General features: G+C 45.4%; 2 protein-coding genes across 5 annotated transcripts in view; both read right to left on the bottom strand.

Moving 5' to 3' along the window:
- TJP2 (tight junction protein 2) overlaps positions 1–3499 on the bottom strand; it is a 92879-nt gene extending 89380 nt beyond the window's left edge. The window contains exon 1 of one of the 2 annotated variants that reach the window (XM_083701918.1): positions 830–3499. The gene's annotated coding sequence lies outside the window, so the exon portion shown is untranslated. The remainder of the gene's footprint in view (positions 1–829) is intronic. The other variant, XM_083701919.1, reaches the window with a different exon arrangement.
- Positions 3500–4607: 1108 nt separating this feature from the next.
- Positions 4608–17980, bottom strand: FXN (frataxin). Of its 3 annotated transcripts, none has more exons than XM_083702151.1 (5): positions 17815–17980; positions 16821–16918; positions 14797–14917; positions 8201–8298; positions 4608–5984 (listed from the first exon to the last, which is right to left on the bottom strand). In XM_083702151.1, exons 1-5 carry the CDS (start codon positions 17962–17964, stop codon positions 5981–5983), a joined length of 471 nt encoding a protein of 156 aa, XP_083558277.1. In that variant the 5' UTR covers positions 17965–17980; the 3' UTR covers positions 4608–5980. The 3 variants fall into 3 exon arrangements, with proteins under 3 accessions (XP_083558277.1, XP_083558276.1, XP_083558275.1); XM_083702150.1 differs by lacking the exon at positions 4608–5984 and adding an exon at positions 6748–7964 and having other exon boundaries at positions 17815–17979; XM_083702149.1 differs by lacking the exon at positions 4608–5984 and adding an exon at positions 6748–7049 and having other exon boundaries at positions 17815–17979.
- Between the last annotated feature and the right edge of the window lie 99 nt (positions 17981–18079).

Raw genomic sequence — 18079 nt, 5'->3', positions numbered from 1 at the left:
TATATAGAGTCTGTTAAATAAAAAATAAATAAAATAAACCAGCATGACACAGGATGTATATAACAGAGCACACCGCCTTGGAATCCCCCCTCCATTGTAATTGGGCTCCAAAGAAGCCTTCTACCAAAGACAAATGTGGTGCAGATGGAGGAGGACTCCCTTGCTCCGGCCCTGAACTTCCCTGCTCAAAATGGCTGGAAAAAATATCCTATTGACTCCAACAGAAACATGTTTCAGCCCAAACAAACTGCAGTTTCGTAAAATTAATCAATGATATCTGAAAATACGAGAAGCGCATCACCTGAGAAACCGAAGGTCTTTCAAGAAGTAATAAGCGTATAAGTTGCAAAAGAAAACAATGTTAATGTACAGTATCAGCTTTCAATTCGACTACCTGCCAACCCCGTGGCAGCTCCCCGCCCCGCCCGCGAAACCTGCGGCGCCAGGGGGTCGGCCTGGGCCAAGACGGATTTGGCCCGGGAAGTCCTGGGCACTCCTTGGCCTCCAGCCGCGAGCCGGGAGACCCCCGAGGGAGAGGGCGGCGAGAGGAGCGGGCGCCCCCTGCTGCCGGGAAGCCGCCGCCAGCCAGGAAACCGGACGAACCGGCTCGAGTCCCGCATTCCGGAGGGAACGGGGACAGGAAGGCGCAGCCGGGCGCCAAGGGCTTCCCGTTCCGGCCCCTCCAAGGGGAGCCCTGGGCAGCCCCGTTTGAAGCCTCCCGCTGCGCTTTCGGCTGCGCCCCGCTGCCTCTCCCGCCCCCGTCCAGGAGCGGAGGGAGGCCGAGCGCAGCCCGGGAAGCGGCGCCGAAAGAGCGCCAGCCCCGACGTACCTGGAGCAGAGACGCCGAGACCCTTGCCCCCCGCCCCGGATCCGGACTCGGCCAGGCGCGCCCTTCGCTCGGCTCCTCTTGGCTCCGACTGTTTCCTGTTTCGAGGGGGCGGGCGGGCGGGCAGGTGAGCGCCGCGAGGAGAGCCGCGCCCCGCCTCGGAAAACACGGCCGTGGGGCCGGGCCGGGAGACGGGGCGTGTCGGCGGGCTGGTTGTTCAGCGGAGAGACTTGGAAGCTGGAAGCGTCGAGTTCGACGGCCCCCGAGGCTCCCCTCGCCCACCCCGGCCCCACGGGGGCTCGAGCCCGGACCCCGCGGGCAGCAGAAGCTCCGAGGGCCCCTCCGTCGCGCCCCGCCCCGCCCCTCGGAGGAGTCTCGGAGCGAACGTCCTCCCCGCGTGGAAACGGACCCTCGGCTCGAAGGGGCCCCGCGCTTCTGGGCGCTGAGCCTGGGAAACGGGGCCGGAGTTTCTGCGACTCTGCCTGGACCTCCGAGGAAGCGGAATGGCGGAAGACTCAGGACAGATGAAGAAAAGACTGCTTCATGCGGCGCAGTTGAACCGCGGAACTCCCTCCCACGAGAGACAGTCCCATCCTCTTTTAAAGCCAACGTGGATTGGATCGATTCACGGAGGACCAGACCAAGTGACTCGTAGCCACGAGGGCGAAGCTCCGCCGCAGCGCGAGTCCGTCGGCTTCCCAATTCCAGTTTCCACGGCTGGCTCCTGCGAGAACGGGGCTGGCCTGATCCGACAGCGCTATTCCGGTGTTCTTGCATAATTCTACATACTCATGGTCTCTGCTTCTGGAAGTGGCTAGTTCACTCTGTATATAACCGTTCCACGCAGTGGGAATCGAAGGAAACACAAAACTACACCCTGGGAAGGGAACCTAGATGGCAGTGCTTTTTTTCTTAAAAAGGGGTACTCTTATTTTCCTACTCATATTGAAATACTGCCCCTCAATGAGGGCAAACTTAGATTCACAAAACATTTAGGGGTATGTGTACCCCTGTGTCTCCCCCCCAAAAAAAGCACTGCTAGGTGGAATCCCCACACATAAAAATCATTTTGAAAATGCTTTTAAAATACATTGAATTTTCCATAAGGCTCACCATCGTCATCTAGTGTCACATTGCATATCACACTTAAAACACAAAACGATTTATTTGGAGCTGTATATCCGAGCTGCTAAACAAGATCAATGGGACAGAATAAATTTGGAACAAGTCGTTATGTGTAATTATTTATTCAAGGCATGGAGGCCTCCAAAGAGTCTGAGCCTAGAAACTATATAGGAGCCCTAAGGCACAGCTGAAGGGGGGGGGGGGGTTTCCCCACACACTGATCATAAACTAACTCCCTACGCACAATCCCTGTCCTCCATTTCCCCAGAGTACAGATCTCACCCAGAGTGTGTGTGTACCTTTGGGCTCTTGAATACTATCCTGATATTTCTTCTTGTTCATTCCAAATGCCTGAATAACATTGTGCAACCGAGGTGGCACTGACTGCCACAGACCTTTTTCTGTAACATTGGCCAAAGGTTTAATGTTTCTGCCTTACAATTTTTTTCTCTTCCTCTCCCTGGCTCAGCAAGAGCGTAATTTCCTTGAGAGACCTCCTCTTATTGTGTTTGCTCAAGGTTTGGCACAATAACCTCTACATATATGCATTAGTCACAATTAGAACATTTTCCAATTTGAGAGCAGCGAGTTCTGTTTGAAGCAACAAAACAACTACAGTGGTACCTCGGGTTAAGAACTTAATTTGTTCTGGAGGTCCGTTCTTAACCTGAAACACCACTTTAGCTAATGGGGCCTCCTGCTGCTGCCACGCCGCCAGAGCACAATTTCTGTTCTCATCCTGAAGCAAAGTTCTTAACCTGAGGTAATATTTCTGGGTCAGTGGAGTCTGTAACCTGAAGCATATGTAACTCGAAGTACCACTGTAGTGAATATAAGACCTGGATGGTGCAAGTCAGAGTTCCAGCTTGAATCACTGACAACCAGTGATAGTCCAGTGGCCACAAGATTTGACTCATAGCTGTAGTTTTGGTAAGCTTACTACTGCTTAATAATGATCAGTCTCAAGGCGATTTACAGTTAAAAAGTTAAAAACATGAAAACACCAAATGTATGTTAAACAAGACTAAAGTCCTGGTAAAGTAGAGACCAATTTTTCTAGTTGTTGTAAAAAAATGCTTTTGATTGCTTCTGGAAAGTGCAGATTGTGGGCACCTTTCTTATCTCAACATAAATGCTCTTCCACACAACAGGGACAGGCATTTCTACTTGTTATTTGGGACAAAAATTAGAGCTATTAAAAATTAAGGTCATTTTTATCCATTTCACTATAATGGGGAATCTAAAAATGGCTTTAACTTTTTTCTTGTTATAGAAGTGAATGAAATTTGTAATCATAGCCACTTCCCTCATAAATTTAGCGTATCAAATGGTTGAAGGCAGATACACCCAGATTTTTTGTGCAGGGCAGCTTTAAAGTTTGCTTGTTATACAAATGACAAGTCTTTTAACTTCCCATTTTGTCAGAATTGGATGCTATTTGCAGGCATAGCCCTCCTTCTGAGGGGATGAAGTGTACCAAATGTCAGACTCATTACTGCAGTATCTCCCACAGGGGAGGGCTTTGCCAGTGTAAGGGATACAATAGGAATGGTGGGGGAGGGGGAAGAGCATGGATCCCCAGGAAACAATGTGGTGAGGAAAATATCACTCTCTAGCAATTACCTTTTCAACCCAAGCGTTTGGCGGGGGGGAGGCTTCTTTCACCAATGTAGTTTGGGTGATACAGCCTCATCTCCTGGGAGAGGTCTCCACAAGCCTTGCAAAGGAGAAAGAGGGTGGTGGGGAAAATACCATTGAGCCCCAGGAAAGATTGGCTAAATGTCACCCACACAACACACACCCTGTGCTAAGGGCCCTCTTATTCCAAGAGTCACTTGGGGATGTGAGCTTCAGCATTTTGGGAGGTAGAATGGAGATCTCCATTGACTTGCACAGGGAAAGAGAACAGATTCATGTGAAAAATAGTTTATAACCCCTCCAAATTTCTGTGGTTGGAGTGCTCCAAGAAAATAATTCAGTGATTAATGGCCAGACCTGTCCATCAAAAGTTTATTTTTAAAAACTATTCTCACTGGTTCTTCCAGTGCATGCTTGGAGACCATTCTAGAGAACAGCAGAATTGGCATAGTTCATAATCTGTAAAAATAGTCAGAAGCATAGTTCCATTTTCAGACTGAGAGTTGTGACTAGCCAGAGCTGCCAAATGTCTTCTGAAAATCCAAGCTGCACTCCGGAGGCTTCGCGTTGCTTTCGCTGAAGCCAGGAGAGGCGCTGCACAGCTCTCCCTCTCTGTGCAGCACCCCTTCAGTGAAGCGGGAGGAGAAATGGAAGGGGCTCCGCTTCTGCCGCTTCACTGAAGGGGCACTGCGCAGAGAGGGAGAGCTACTTGGGCTTGCCAATCATAAGGCTGGCAGTTCAAATCCGTGCGACAGGGTGAGCTCCCTTTGCTTTGTCCTAGCTCCTGCCAACCTAGCAGGACCTGCGCCAGTAGCAATCTAGTCCTGCTGGCCACATGACCTGGAAAAGTCGCGAACAAACGCTGGCATCCTCGGCTGGAAAGGGGAGACGAGCGCCACACCTCATAGTTGATTTTGACTGAACTTAACCGTCCAGGGTCCTTTACCTTACCTTTTACACTGCTAAACCCACCATTCTGACAAGTGTTTAAGTGTTAATCCACTAATTCCTAGGAAAGTAACAAAGACTCAACTTTTAATGCTTCTGTATGTGAAATAGCCAGGCAGATATTATGCTTCAGTTGGAACTAAACCCCTACTGACAAATTCACTTTCAGGAATGCTATTGGAGGGACCAAAGCCGAGTCCACGGATAGGTTATTGCCCAGCTATGTGGTGGGACATAACACGATGGACTGGGCTTGCTGCTTCAGTCGGCCAATCACCTGCTCCCACTACTGCAGTAGCGGCTGACACCAGTATTCCAAAACAGGTATTCTACTCGGCTTCCGGTGCCAGTCTGCCTTAATGGATGCCGCTCCAACGACAGTGGGAGATCGTTAGCGAAGGTAAACAAGGATTGAGGGTAACTGTCCTTCTAAGTTCCCCCCAGGGCCCAGGGGGAATGGGCTTCACTCGCAGATCGTCTCGATACCTTTCGCTCCGACAAGGAATGTGGGAGCAGGGAGACGCTGAGTGCAAAAAGCACTTTGCCTACTGGTAACCCTCCATTACGCCATTAAGAAGCAGAGGTTCTTCTGTTCATTAAAAGATTAATTAATATTAATGTACAGACGCTTGCTGGAGGAGTCGGGACAAGATTACAAATTGCTGAAATGATACAGCTGCGAGGTCGTTAAGATTTGAATCTGAAGGAAGACTTCATTCAGTGTGAAAACAGTATGTGGGGGTGGAGCCTAAAAAAGGATTCCTTATATTTTCTTTATACAAATGACTTGGTAAACTCCCCAGAAGTCAATTTAAAAATTTAAGAAAACAAGGGAAGATAAAAGCGGACTAAATTATATTATGGAGTACCAAAGAGAGAGAGAGAGAGAGAGAGAGAGAGAGAGAGAGAGAGAGAGAGAGAGAGAGAGAACTGCATGTAAGGAAAATAAAACAAAGAAAATTATCTTAAATGGATATGGAACTAACAAGCTGGTCTGAGCCAACTACCATATTGGCCTGAATAGAAGCTGCACCTTTAAAATTGGAAGGGGGAAAAGAAAAAATACCTGAATATAAGCCATTCCATTCCTCGCTGCTCCTGGATGCATACTGGTGGCGGGGGAGGGGGGAGCTGCACTGCGTTGCCAGCGGCCTTTCCCCTTCCTGGCTCTCTCCCTGGCCTTCAGGGAGAGGATGGGGATTACACACAGGGCGGGCACTGCTTTCCTGCGCTCCTGACGCTGTTTGCCCCACGCTCCTGGCTGCATACTGTAAGGTTGCGAATATAAGCCACACTTGTACTTTTTACGGTCGAAATTTGGGGGGAAAGTGAGGCTTATATTCAGGCCAATACAGTATTTGGTGAGAAGAGAAGGTTGTTATCTTGGAATGTAAGAGAAATTGGATTTTGGAGATGCACCAAGACTTTGGCAGGGCGCCATCTTTATCTGTATGGACAAAGAAAGGGAAATTGGAGACCCGTTAGAGCTCTGGCGGGGTTCCAGTTAATTCTTTCCCCAGGCTGAAGCACATAATCATAATTGAGAGAATGACTGGATGAACACAGAACTTTTTGCGAAGAAAAAAATGAACAAATAATTATTGCACGCAGGACGAAGGGATATAGATATTCACTTGTGGATTAATAAATTACTGAATATGTTAATACGAATGAAAGTCACAAACTGCAGCTGTTGAACAAGGGACTATGATTAAGATTGGAATACAACTAGAATAAATGACTTTGGAAGCAGGAAAAAAAAAGAATTACTGAACCTGTAATCCAGCAAGTGGGAGGCCATCCAAGTTATATAATTTGTTATTTGATTGTGATTACGATTTGATATGCAGATCATGAGGTTTGCTTTGGAGTTTTGTAATTGAAAACAACTAAAAATTATTGACAAAAAAAGAAAAGAAAAAAGAACAGGTATTCTACTCTTACAGGTATTCCACTGGGCTGGCAAGCCTAATATAAATATTGCAATCCTACAAGTATACTACCACTTTGCAGAAATGGTTTTCAGCATTATCAATGTGGTTTAAATCTTTAGTTATGGAGAATAATGCAGTTTAGAAAAAGACCTGAATGCAGCCAAGAGAGAGCTTAGTACAATAGTTGTCTTCAATAGGACTGGGTAGCAATGACTGTGTCTGCAATCCAAACGAGGATGGAAAATACCTGAACACATTAAGAAACCAGGCGGCAGCGGGGTGGGAATTGTTTTCACATTGTTGCAGAGTAAAAGTGAGTTTACAGACATCCTGCAGAATTTAAAATTGGATTAACACATTTACAAAAAGGGGGAAGACTATGTGTCAAAGTTCAAAGTCTTTGAATTCTTTGCGATAGATATTATCAAGAATGTTTTCTTCCAGCATGTGCTAGAGCTGATAAGTCTAATTTGGTTTCGAATGCAACAGAAAATTCCATTGCAAGTAGTTCATGAAGAGAGATTCCATCATGAGAATAAACCCAGTTTTTTCCAGTCCAGTCATAACGCTTCGGGCCACTGTGAAAGAACAAACAAGAACATGACTGAGAACATGACATCCTATGCCCTTTTGGGGGGGTGCTATTGGGTTGTTGTTTTTATTTTGATTATATATATTGTGGTTTTGTATTATGATTTTGTTGTGTGAACTGCCCTGAGACCTCCTGGTATAGGGCAGTATATAAATTCAATTAACAACAACAACATTTAAATATCAACCAAATATGACAGAAGGAAGGGTGTGCATGCTGGAAATGGGTACTTGGAACTCCCACAGCTATTTGCATTAAGTTATCACACAGTATGATCTATGGTGTAATTGAAAGCCAACTGGTTGGCATGAGGCGAATTAGGGCAAAGAAAAATCAATCTATTCCTAAAAGGTTGGAGTTGGCTTCACAACTTTAACATACATGCCACTAAAGTTCTGGGGCAGTCCTGACTGTGGCACTAGCTAGAGATGAAAAAATTCAGCCCCCTGACAGCTCCTGACTGTAGGAGAGTTAGCTATTCTGCTGGTCCAAAGGGCCTTGGTGCCTTCCCTGCTTCTCCTGACACCCCACAGCCACCACAGGAGCTCTGTGCTAAAACGGGACACTTGCTTTAGGTTTCATTCATTCCTGATGGTCCAATCCTCACGATGGCCCACCTGAATTAGCCTCACCTTATTAAACAGCAGTCAGAAAATTGTGTTGTCATTTTCTGTAACATACTAGAAAATAAATACTCTAATTTTCCACATCCTAACACTGGCTTAGGTATGTTTTAATATTTTATTTATTCATTTAAAACATTGTCTGCTCTTCACTGCAGAACAATATGGTATCTGTCAGCTCAGCATTCCAGAGACGCAGTGCAGGATCAGTGCTCCCAATGGACGGTGCATCAGAGGGTGTCACTCACTGACCAAAAGCCTAAGTTCAATGACTAGCACTGCAAAATAGAGAAAGTCATACAAATAGTTCCAGGGGCTGTGGGGGAAAATAATCACATACTGTATCACCGAAGCAGTTGTCAGCCTGACTAGCACCTGATATTGACTGCCTGGGAAATCCGTACAAGCCATTCTGAGTCTCCAAAGTGCATGCAACTAATAAAGCTGAGGTAGGAGATCTTTTAGTTCAATTGTAAAATTTCTAGAACATTCTAACAAACAGACATTTGCTTACCTGCTTGGAGAGGACAGCCATATCTGTTTGTTTGGTGTCTGTTTGTTGATCACATATGTTCCCATGCTTCCACCCAATTTAACTGTTAATACTCCAGTCTACAGAATAAATTGGGAGCGGGGAGAGAAAACAAAACAAAACAAAACAAGCTATCTGTAAGAACTTGCAATATATTTATATAAGCAGAAATCTCAGGGTCTGGCATGTAATTATTGATTAGGATTTCACAACTAAAACATGAGAGCAAAAATGATTAAATAACCTATTTTTTCAAATAAGTGCAAATAAACTATTATTACTTCTCATCCAAACTGAATTTTGCATTTCTACATTTTTCTGTGCTGTAAAGCCATACTCTCAAGAATAAGGATTGGGGGGGGGGGGTATCTATATCTCCTCCCCTCTCTATATACCGGTATATGAGTATGAATAACATAACGTTCCATAGGATGACCAAACGATACTGCAAATGGATTGCCTGGTTTTTCTCTAGAAACCAACTTGATTCACATTCTTTGTTTCCAGTTGGACTGAAACAAATAATTCAGAGGTGGAAAACTGTGTCTAGGTAAATTTTAATGACTTAAAAACAAAACAAAAACAGAAGCGCAGAAATATGGCACCTTTTCAGATGGCAGTTTCCCCAATGGGACCCTCTTTCAGGGATCTTATTCCTATGGGAAGTGGGCCAAAGACAGAAACTGGCAAAGAAACGAAGGTAGTTCAGCCTTTGTACACCAGGCTCGTTTCTATACGCCCCACCCTCCATCTTGGCAGCCAAGAGACATTAGGACACGTTAGCCAGGCCAACACACTCAAGGCTGTGGCTGGGGAAAAGGCAGGGTGGCTGAGCAGGGAGGGTGGGGTGGCCTGGGAAAAGTCCCAAGGGCCACAGAGAGAAACCTGAAGAGTGCCCTTGGGCCCCAGCCCGGCTGTAGGGGATTGGCAACGAGTGTGTGTGTCTCAAACCTACAGCTTTATACTTTTGATGAAGTGTCCAGTCACCAAATTTTATCTCTGGAATGTTCTTATTCAGAAAGGCAGGGATTTCTTTCAGGCTGCATGTCTATATTGCACAGCATTGTCTAAGGGATTTTCTATTCATTAAGCTCCCAGGAGCATTCGATTGGCATTCCTTTGTGTTTTTCACCATGTTATTTGGGAGACCAACTGCAATGTTTTCATGGTTCATTTTCTTAGTTCCAAGTGTTAACATTTTAGAAATTTGGAAATTCACAGCAAATAGTCTAAGCTTGTTAGGTACATGGCCTTTTGGACTTTACTATCTGCCCTGTCTGTTGCCCTTTCCTTTCCTGTGTCAGGTGTTGACAGGCATGAGCTCTGAAGCAGGAAGGCCTCCACTCCAGCTAAGAAGAGGAAGGGGCAGCAGACAGGACTGCAGGTGGTGAACTGAGTCCTAAGAAGTTGCCTCAAGAATGTGTCCCCAAATGTGCAATGCAATTAAATTTTGAAAAGCATGGGCCCTGCTTCCACAGTTCTTGACTGAACCTGCACCACTCTAAAAAAGAAAGGCTCCTGAGATAATAATTAAGAGTAATTCAGATATTAAATCCCCACACTTATTATCCTTACACAATCTTACATGGTTAAATTTGGCTTGGCTGCCTGCCTTCCTTTTAAGCTCAGACTTTGTTTAGACTACACCAAGTGTTTAGTATGACTGGGCACGGTCTCCCTTGTCGACTACGCTGACTGTTTTATCTTGTTCTGGGTTTTACTGTCCTTAAATTGATTTTACCCTGAGCTGTTACTGAAGTCCTTTTTAGGGCCAAACAGTAGCTTGGAAATGTCTTTATAAAATAAACAAAATGGTAAACTACTTCAATGTCAAGTGAAAGCTTTCTAGACTTGGAGACTTCCGGGTTAGCGCCATCGGCAATGGCAGATTTCCTCTGACTCAGAGGAACCTGCTCCGCAAAAATTGAGTCTTGCCGCCGCGGCGAAGGTGGGGACCCTTTAAAAATCCCAGGCGGAGGAAGCCTGGGAACGTGGGATTCGGCTGACACCAGGAGCCCTTTTCGGGGCTTCCGAAGTGACGCGGGGTGAGTGGCGCGGTGTTTCGAATCGACTGCTATTTTCGCGGAGTGAAGCTGCACAGCCGTTGCTGGAGAGCGCTGACTTTTTTCTGTGGACATTTGAATTTCAAACAACAACCCGTGATTAGTACAGAAATTGGATTCTTAAAATATCTTTAAATTTGGCACCGATCGGGGAAGGTACAAGCAGGAAGTCCGCCTCCCCTTTCTGTAAATAATCTAAAGCAAAGAACCTGTCAACTAAGGTCGTGGAGAGGTTTTTTTTTGTAAAGGACTTTAATTCTACTGATTGAGACTATCAGAAAATTTTCTTGGAAGCAGGGTAGCCTGCAGGGGAAGAATAAAATTTGGGATTTGATGTGCCGCCCCCCCCCCGGACCCAGGAGTGGTCCGTGAGAGCCCGCTGATGAGGAATAGAACAATTTGACAGCTGTCAAGTTAGCTGTCAAGATACAAAAAGAGGACTTTGTTTCCACTGTCTACATTTGCTACAAGCTTGTATTTTAAATGAAAGAAGGACTGTTACAATCTAACGTGTGGGACCTTTGGGTCTGTGCTGAAAGGAGTGAAAAGAAACTTAAATTCCCCTAGAGGGAGCTTTGGGATATTGCATCAAGGACCAGCTGAGAAGTTGTTTTCCGACCCTGGACTGTTTAAGAATGACTGTAAAAATAAATAAAATAAAATTGTTGTTGTTTAGACGTTTAGTCGTGTCCGCCTCTTCGTGACCCCCTGGACCAGAGCATGCCAGGCACCCCTGTCCTCCACCGCCTTCCACAGTTTGGTCAAACTCATGTTAGCAGCTTCGAGAACACTGTCCCACCATCTCGTCCTCTGTCGTCTCCTTCTCCTTGTGCCCTCCATCTTTCCCAACATCAGGGTCTTTTCCGGGGAATCTTCTCTTCTCATGAGGTGGCCAAACTATGGGAGTCTCAGCTTCACGATCTGTCCTTCCAGTGAGGACTCAGGACTGTTTTCCTTCAGAATGGATACGTTTGATCTTCTTGCAGTCCATGGGACTCTCAAGAGTCTCCTCCAGCACCAAGGTGGTTGTCACCAATGGAAGCAAAAGCTCAGAAAAAAGCTCAGTATGGAGGCCAAATGGCCGAAATATTGGGAAATTTTGGAACAAGAAGGAGATAGATTGAAACTGCAGAGTTTTGAGAAATTAAAAAACAAAGTGCGGGATTGGCTTCATTATTACCAGATAATGGAGGCATATAATTTGGACAAGAAAATTGGCTTCCAGGTGGAAAAATCAAAATTAGAAACAGAGCTATTAGAACCTAAAACTAAGATTTTGTCAAAGATGTATAACTTGCTATTGAAATGGAATACTCAGGATGAAACGGTGAAATCTGCTATGATTAAATGGGCACAAGATGTTGGACATAACATTATGTTTGCTGACTGGGAACAGTTATGGACCACAGGTATGAAGTTTACGGCATGTAATGCCTTAAGAGAGAATATTATGAAAATGATTTACAGGTGGTACATGACCCCAGTCAAGCTTGCAAAAATCTATCACTTGCCCGATAACAAATGTTGGAAATGCAAAGAAAATGAAGGTACATTCTTTCACCTTTGGTGGACGTGCCCAAGGATTAAGGCTTTCTGGGAAATGATTTATAACGAAATGAAAAAGGTATTTAAATATACCTTCCTGAAGAAACCAGAAGCCTTCCTCCTGGGCATGGTCAGCCAATTGGTGCCAAAGAAGGACAGAACTTTCTTTATGTATGCTACAACAGCAGCAAGAATACTCATTGCAAAGTACTGGAAGACACAGGATCTACCCACTCTGGAAGAATGGCAGATGAAGGTGATGGACTATATGGCAGAAATGACTGGCAGAATCCGAGACCAGGGAGAAGAGTCGGCGGAAGAAGATTGGAACAAATTTAAAGACTATTTACAGAAATATTGCAAAATTAATGAATGTTAGAATGATGTCGGATAGAAATTAAGTGGTTCCCAGCTGTAATGTTTTAAGAGAATATGGAAAAAAGGTCTAGAAGCAGGTTAAATTTATTGATAAGGATTTGCTGAACTAATAATCTGAATTGGAATACAAAAAAGGGAGGTACGAGGAGGTCTGGGAAATAAGTCAATGGAAAATAAGTAATGGAAACTTTGTGTGTTTTTAATTATTTTTATTTTTGTATTTTTGTTATTTTTTCTTTTTTCTTTTTGATTTTTATTGTATTAATATTGAAAATTTTAATAAATATCTTTTTTTAAAAAAAAAAAAAGAGTCTCCTCCAGCACCATTATTCAAAGTATGAATTCTTCGGTGATCAGCCTTCTTTATGGTCCAGCTCTCACTTCCATTCATCACTACTAGGAAAACCATACAGTGGTGCCCCACAAGACGAATGTCTCGCAAGATGGAAAACCTGCTAGACGAAAGGGTTTTCCGTTTTGGAGGTGCTTCGCAAAACGAATTTCCTATGGGCTTGCTTCGCAAGACGAAAATGTCTTGCGAGTTCCTGCGGGTTTTTTTTCCTCCCCCCCCTTTCCCAAGCCGCTAAGCCGCTTATCAGCTGATCCGCTAAGCCGCTTATCAGCTGATCCGCTAAGCCGCTTATCAGCTGATCCGCTAAGCCGCTTATCAGCTGATCCGCTAAGCCGCTTATCAGCTGATCCGCTAAGCCGCTTATCAGCTGATCCGCTAAGCCGCTTATCAGCTAAGCCGCTAATCCGCTAATCAGCTGATCCGCTAAGCCCACTAAGAGCGCTAATCCGCTAAGTCGCTAATGGGCTTGCTTCGCAAGACGAAAAAACCACAAGACGAAGAGACTTGCGGAACGGATTCTTTTCGTCTTGCGAGGCATCACTGTAGCTTTAACTATACGGACCTTTGTTGGCAAGGTGATGTCTCTGCTTTTTAAGATGCTGTCTAGGTTTGTCATGGCTTTTCTCCCAAGAAGCAGGCGTCTTTTAATTTTGTGGCTGCTGTTACTATCTGCAGTGATCATGGAGCCAAAGAAAGTAAAATCGCTCACTGCCTCCATTTCTTCCCCTTCTATTTGCCAGGAGGTGATGGGCCCAGTGGCCATGATCTTCATTTTTTTGATGTTGAGCTTCAGACCATATTTTGTGCTCTCCTCTTTCACCCTCATTAAAAGGTTCTTTAATTCCGCCTCACTTTCTGCCATAAGAAAGTTGTGTCATCTGCATATCTGAGGTTGTTGATATTTCTTCCGGCAATCTTCATTCCAGCTAGCGATTCATCCAGCCCAGGCTTTCACATGATGAATTCTGCATATAAGTTAAATAAGCAGGGAGACAATATACAGCCTTGTTGTACTCCTTTCCCAATTTTGAATCAATCAGTTGTTCCATATCCAGTTCAAACTGTAGATTCTTGTCCCACACAGATTTCTCAGGAGACAAATGAGGTGATCAGGCACTCCCATTTCTTTAAGAACTTGCCACAGTTTGCTGTGGTCGACACAATCAAAGGCTTTTGCATAGTCAATGAAGCAGAAGTAGATGTCTTTCTGGAACTCTCTAGCTTTCTCCATAATCCAGCGCATGTTTGCAATTTGGTCTCTGCTTCCTCTGCCACTTCGAAATCCAGCTTGCACTTCTGGGAGTTCTCGGTCCACATACTGGTTGAGCCTACCTTGTAGAATTTTGAGCATAACCTTGCTAGCATGTGAAATGAGTGCAATTGTGCGGTAGTTGGAGCATTCTTTGGCACTGCCCTTCTTTGGGATTGGGATGTAGACTGATCTTCTCCAATCCTCTGGCCACTGCTGAGTTTTCCAAACTTGCTGGCATATTGAGTGTAGCACCTTAACAGCATCATCTTTTAAAATTTTAAATAGTTCAGCTGGAATACCATCACTTCCACTGGCCTTGTTATGAGCAGTACTTTCTAAGGCCCATTTGACTTCACTCTCCAGGATGTCTGGCTCAAGGTCAGCAACCACACTACCTGGGGTGTACGAGACATCCATATCTTTCTGGTATAATTCCTCTTTGTATTCTTGCCACCTGTTCTTGATGTCTTCTGCTTCTGTTAGGTCCTTACCACTTTTGTCCTTTATTATGGTAATCTTTGTACAAAATTTTCCTTTCATATCTCCAATTTTATTGAAGACATCTCTGGTTCTTCCCATTCTGTTGTTTTCCTCTATTTCTTTGCATTGCTCGTTTAAGGCCTTCTTGTCTCTCCTTGCTATTTTTTGGAAATCGGCATTCAATTTCCTGTTTCTTTCACTATCTCCCTCACATTTTGCTTGCCTTCTCTCCCCCGCTATTTGTAAGGCCTCGTTGGACAGCAACTTTGCTTTCTTGCATTTCCTTTTCATGGGGATGGTTTTCGTTGCTGCCTCCTGTATAATGTTACAAGCCTTCATCCATAGTTCTTCAGGCACTCTGTCCACCAAATCTAAATCCTTAAACCTGTTCCTCACTTCCACTGTGTATTCATAAGGGATTTGATCTAGATTGTATCTTACCGGCCCAGTGGTTTTTCCTACTTTCTTCATAAAATAAAATACTATAGTATAAAATAAAATACTATACCGAAAATGAGACATCATAATCTTGAGGAGTAAAGGGCTTGTCTGCCAGCTCCTCAAAGAAATCTGTTAATGACTCCAGGGTTTCTTCAGCAAGTTTTTCATACATAGTTTCATCTATTGAGCTGTAAAAGTCAGGTAAAGAAAGAGTTACTCAAATTTTATACCATTAAATCAAAATATTATCAGTGCAAAACAAGAAATCCCAAAAAAGAACACAGTAACTTGAGGATGTTTGTTACCGACACATACTAGTGTAGGAACCATTTCTGAAGTTGCAATAAAAAAGAAAAATTAGGTATGTATAGCCCAGAAATTTTATTCGGCTGAACCTTAATTCACCACACACTGCAACTTCCATTTATTAGACAGTCCTCTGATTAAGGAACTTTAGGCTACAATTCTGACCCCACTTCTCTGGAAGTAAGCCCACTGAATTTATTATGACTTACTTTTGAATAGATACAGTTAGGTTTGCACTGTTAGTCAATTAATTGATTACATCTGCATACATTTAGACATTGATTTGTCTGTCTTGTCTGTTTTTGTTTCTTTTCTATATGTTTGGCCCTCTCTTGAGAATTTGTTACCAAACGTGACAGCAGGCTTCACTGCCATTTGGACACTGGTTCCGTCATAGCTGGCTCCCTCTGGCTGGCTAGCCTTTGGGCTCGATTTTCCCTCCCCGTTCCCTCCACTGACAGTGTTTTCTGCTGCTCCAGAGAAGCGGACACGGAGCAATGGTTCCAAACTACAAGAAAGAAGATTCCACTTAAACATTAGGAAGAACTTCCTGACAGTAAGAGCTGTTTGGCAGTGGAATTTGCTGCCAAGGAGTGTGGTGGAGTCTCCTTCTTTGGAGGTCTTTAAGCAGAGGCTTGACAAGCATATGTCAGGAGTGCTCTGATGGTGTTTCCTGCTTGGCAGGGGGTTGGACTCGATGGCCCTTGTGGTCTCTTCCAACTCTATGATTCTAGAACAGTGCCAGCCTTGGTGCTGCCCCTGAACCATGGAGTCCCACTCCCTGCTTTTCCTCTCTGGTTGCTTCCCAATGGCAGAACAGTGCCAGGAGGCAGACATCACCGGTAAGGACCACCCAGAGCTTTAAGAAACAGCACAGAGATCACGCAGCAAAAAGCATCCCTCCCTCCATAGCCCAGCCATCCTTCCTTATTTCAGACATCAAGATATAGCAGCATATCATGATGATTAGCTGGTGATCTATCATGATGTTGAAAATCAGATATTGCCCAGCCCTAGATGACATCTGGCTTAATTTGAAAGAACCCTTCCCCTCTTTATTCTTACGATATTTTCATAGCAAAAGTACTAATGGACGTTTCCATTCATTTTAGTAAAGCTTGTGTAGTTTTCCAGTGGTTTGCACGCTAAAGATGTGCAGTTAGGCTACCTGAACACCTGTTTGAGGCCTAAGCCCACTTTCCACAATATGCATGTCCCGTGGTTTTGTCTAAATTGTGGCTCCATCCCAGTCTGCTCTGGTAACATGTGAACAAGCAAGACCATGTGGAAGACAACCACAACCTGCCTATTCCCACATCAGGAATGCTTGGGATGTAGGGAATAGGGAGTGGCACTTTCCAAATGCAAGAACCACCCATAAGTTGGCAACACAATGAGTGTTGGAGAACTTGGAAATGGATCCTCTTCACCTCTTAATCAGAGAGCGCTTACTCTCTTTACACGGCTAGTGGCTACATGAATTAGTTAAACAAGCCTGTCTCCACCATACTGAGAGTAAACAAGGCATTCGGCTACAAAAGAAGAAAACAAAGGTCTGGTCACGTGTGAAAGTGCTGGATGCTGTGGCATTTTAAGATAAATTTGTTGCATATGTAATGACACTATTATTCACTTAAAATGATTCAGCTTTTACGCAGATCCCATGCGCATGGCTTTGGTTTCGATGGTTTCATTCTTCTGAGGTGACTGTTTCTGTCCTCAATATTGATCTCTGTTTGGGAAGTTCCCAGAGTTGCCAGGTGGCCAATTCTAGATACAACGTACCTTTTGTCAATTCGAGTTCCTGCACTTCTTATGCATTGCAGTTGAGCACTCTTGGCTTTGACTTTGAGAACGCCATATAAACAATGTGGCTGCACATCCTGTGAAGAAATAAGTTTTAAGTACTTTTGTGGAAAATCATGTTCTTCAGCAGAAGGCTAAGTGCAAGCAGCACAACTTTCAGGGTTGTGTCCTCCCTGAGGGGATTTTGCTACATTTTGTTTTACACTGTTTTATTTTGTGGTTAGGATTGTGTATATTTCTGCCATGGGAACCTTGGATGAAAGCTGGATTATAAATGCTTTAATAATACATAATAATTACTTATTATTATAAGTAAACATATATATATATATATATATATATATATATATGCGCCAAGTCCTCTGACCAGGAGTAGCATCATTTGTATTTCAAGTCCTTAGGCCATGCTGTTCCTTCCAGAAGCAAGCACATTCCTTCTCCCAACTTTTCTATCAGAGTTCATTTCCAGCTTTGTCCATGTATTCATTCGCCCCTTTGTTTAGCAAGATCTATATCCAGTGTGCAGGGCAGAGGGCCACGCAAACCTTCGCACGGCTGGACTCTTTTGCCTGCTATCTTAGCGAGTCTTTTTCCAGTTTGAAGGCCCGCTCCCTCAGCGAAGGCGGAGGACGAGCTCCGGAGACCCACCTTTCCTGCCCTCTTCCCTCCCTCCCCTCTCTGCTTCAAGAGAAGCGCCCCCAAAACACACCACCGCCAGCGGCCGGCCTGTCCTTTCCCGGCTCCCCGCAGCCTGCCGGCGGAGGGTCCCGGCGCCGTTTCTGGGCCCAAGGCGAGGGCTGCCGAGGCCGCCGGGCCCAGAAGGCCTCCCGAGCCCCGCCGGGAGCGCCACGAGAGACCGAGGCCGGGCGCGAGGGAGAAGCTCCGCGGACCGGGCTGGCCGGAGGCCCTGCGCCGCTCCCCGGCGTCGCCCCTTCCGCGCGCCTTCCCTCCCAGGCCGAGGCCCAGCACTCACCGGCCGGCCCACGAGGAGCGCGAGGCCGCAGCCGCTTCTCCGGGAAGGAGGCGCCGCCGCCGCCGCCGCGGCCTCCTCCTGCTCCTTCCAGCGCCCGCCGGCGCCTCCCCGCCAGCCCCGGGCCGCCGCCCGGGAGAAGAGTCGCCACATGAGATCCTAAGGCGGCGCGCAGGAGACTCGGGCTGGGGCGCGGCGCGGCTCTGCTGCCCCCTTCCTCTCGCCCGAAGCCTCTCCAGGGCCAGCTCTCTCGAGAAATGGCCCGATC

Source organism: Podarcis gaigeae (assembly GCF_964106915.1).
Source record: "Podarcis gaigeae genome assembly, chromosome: 11".
NCBI classification, from domain to species: domain Eukaryota; kingdom Metazoa; phylum Chordata; class Lepidosauria; order Squamata; family Lacertidae; genus Podarcis; species Podarcis gaigeae.
Note: the sequence above shows the minus strand (reverse complement) of the source record. Positions and strands in the feature narration are given on the sequence as shown.

Bases quoted from the DNA above. Each gene is read 5' to 3' on its own strand.
- FXN (XM_083702149.1), bottom strand. From the start codon at position 17,964: ATGTGGCGACTCTTCTCCCGGGCGGCGGCCCGGGGCTGGCGGGGAGGC. The intron at 16,919-17,814 runs GTGAGTGCTGGG...ATTTCTTCACAG, and splicing joins CGCTCCTCGTGGGCCGGCCG to GATGTGCAGCCACATTGTTT. The intron at 8,299-14,796 runs GTATAGTATTTT...TTTATTCTGTAG, and splicing joins ATTATGATGTCTCATTTTCG to ACTGGAGTATTAACAGTTAA.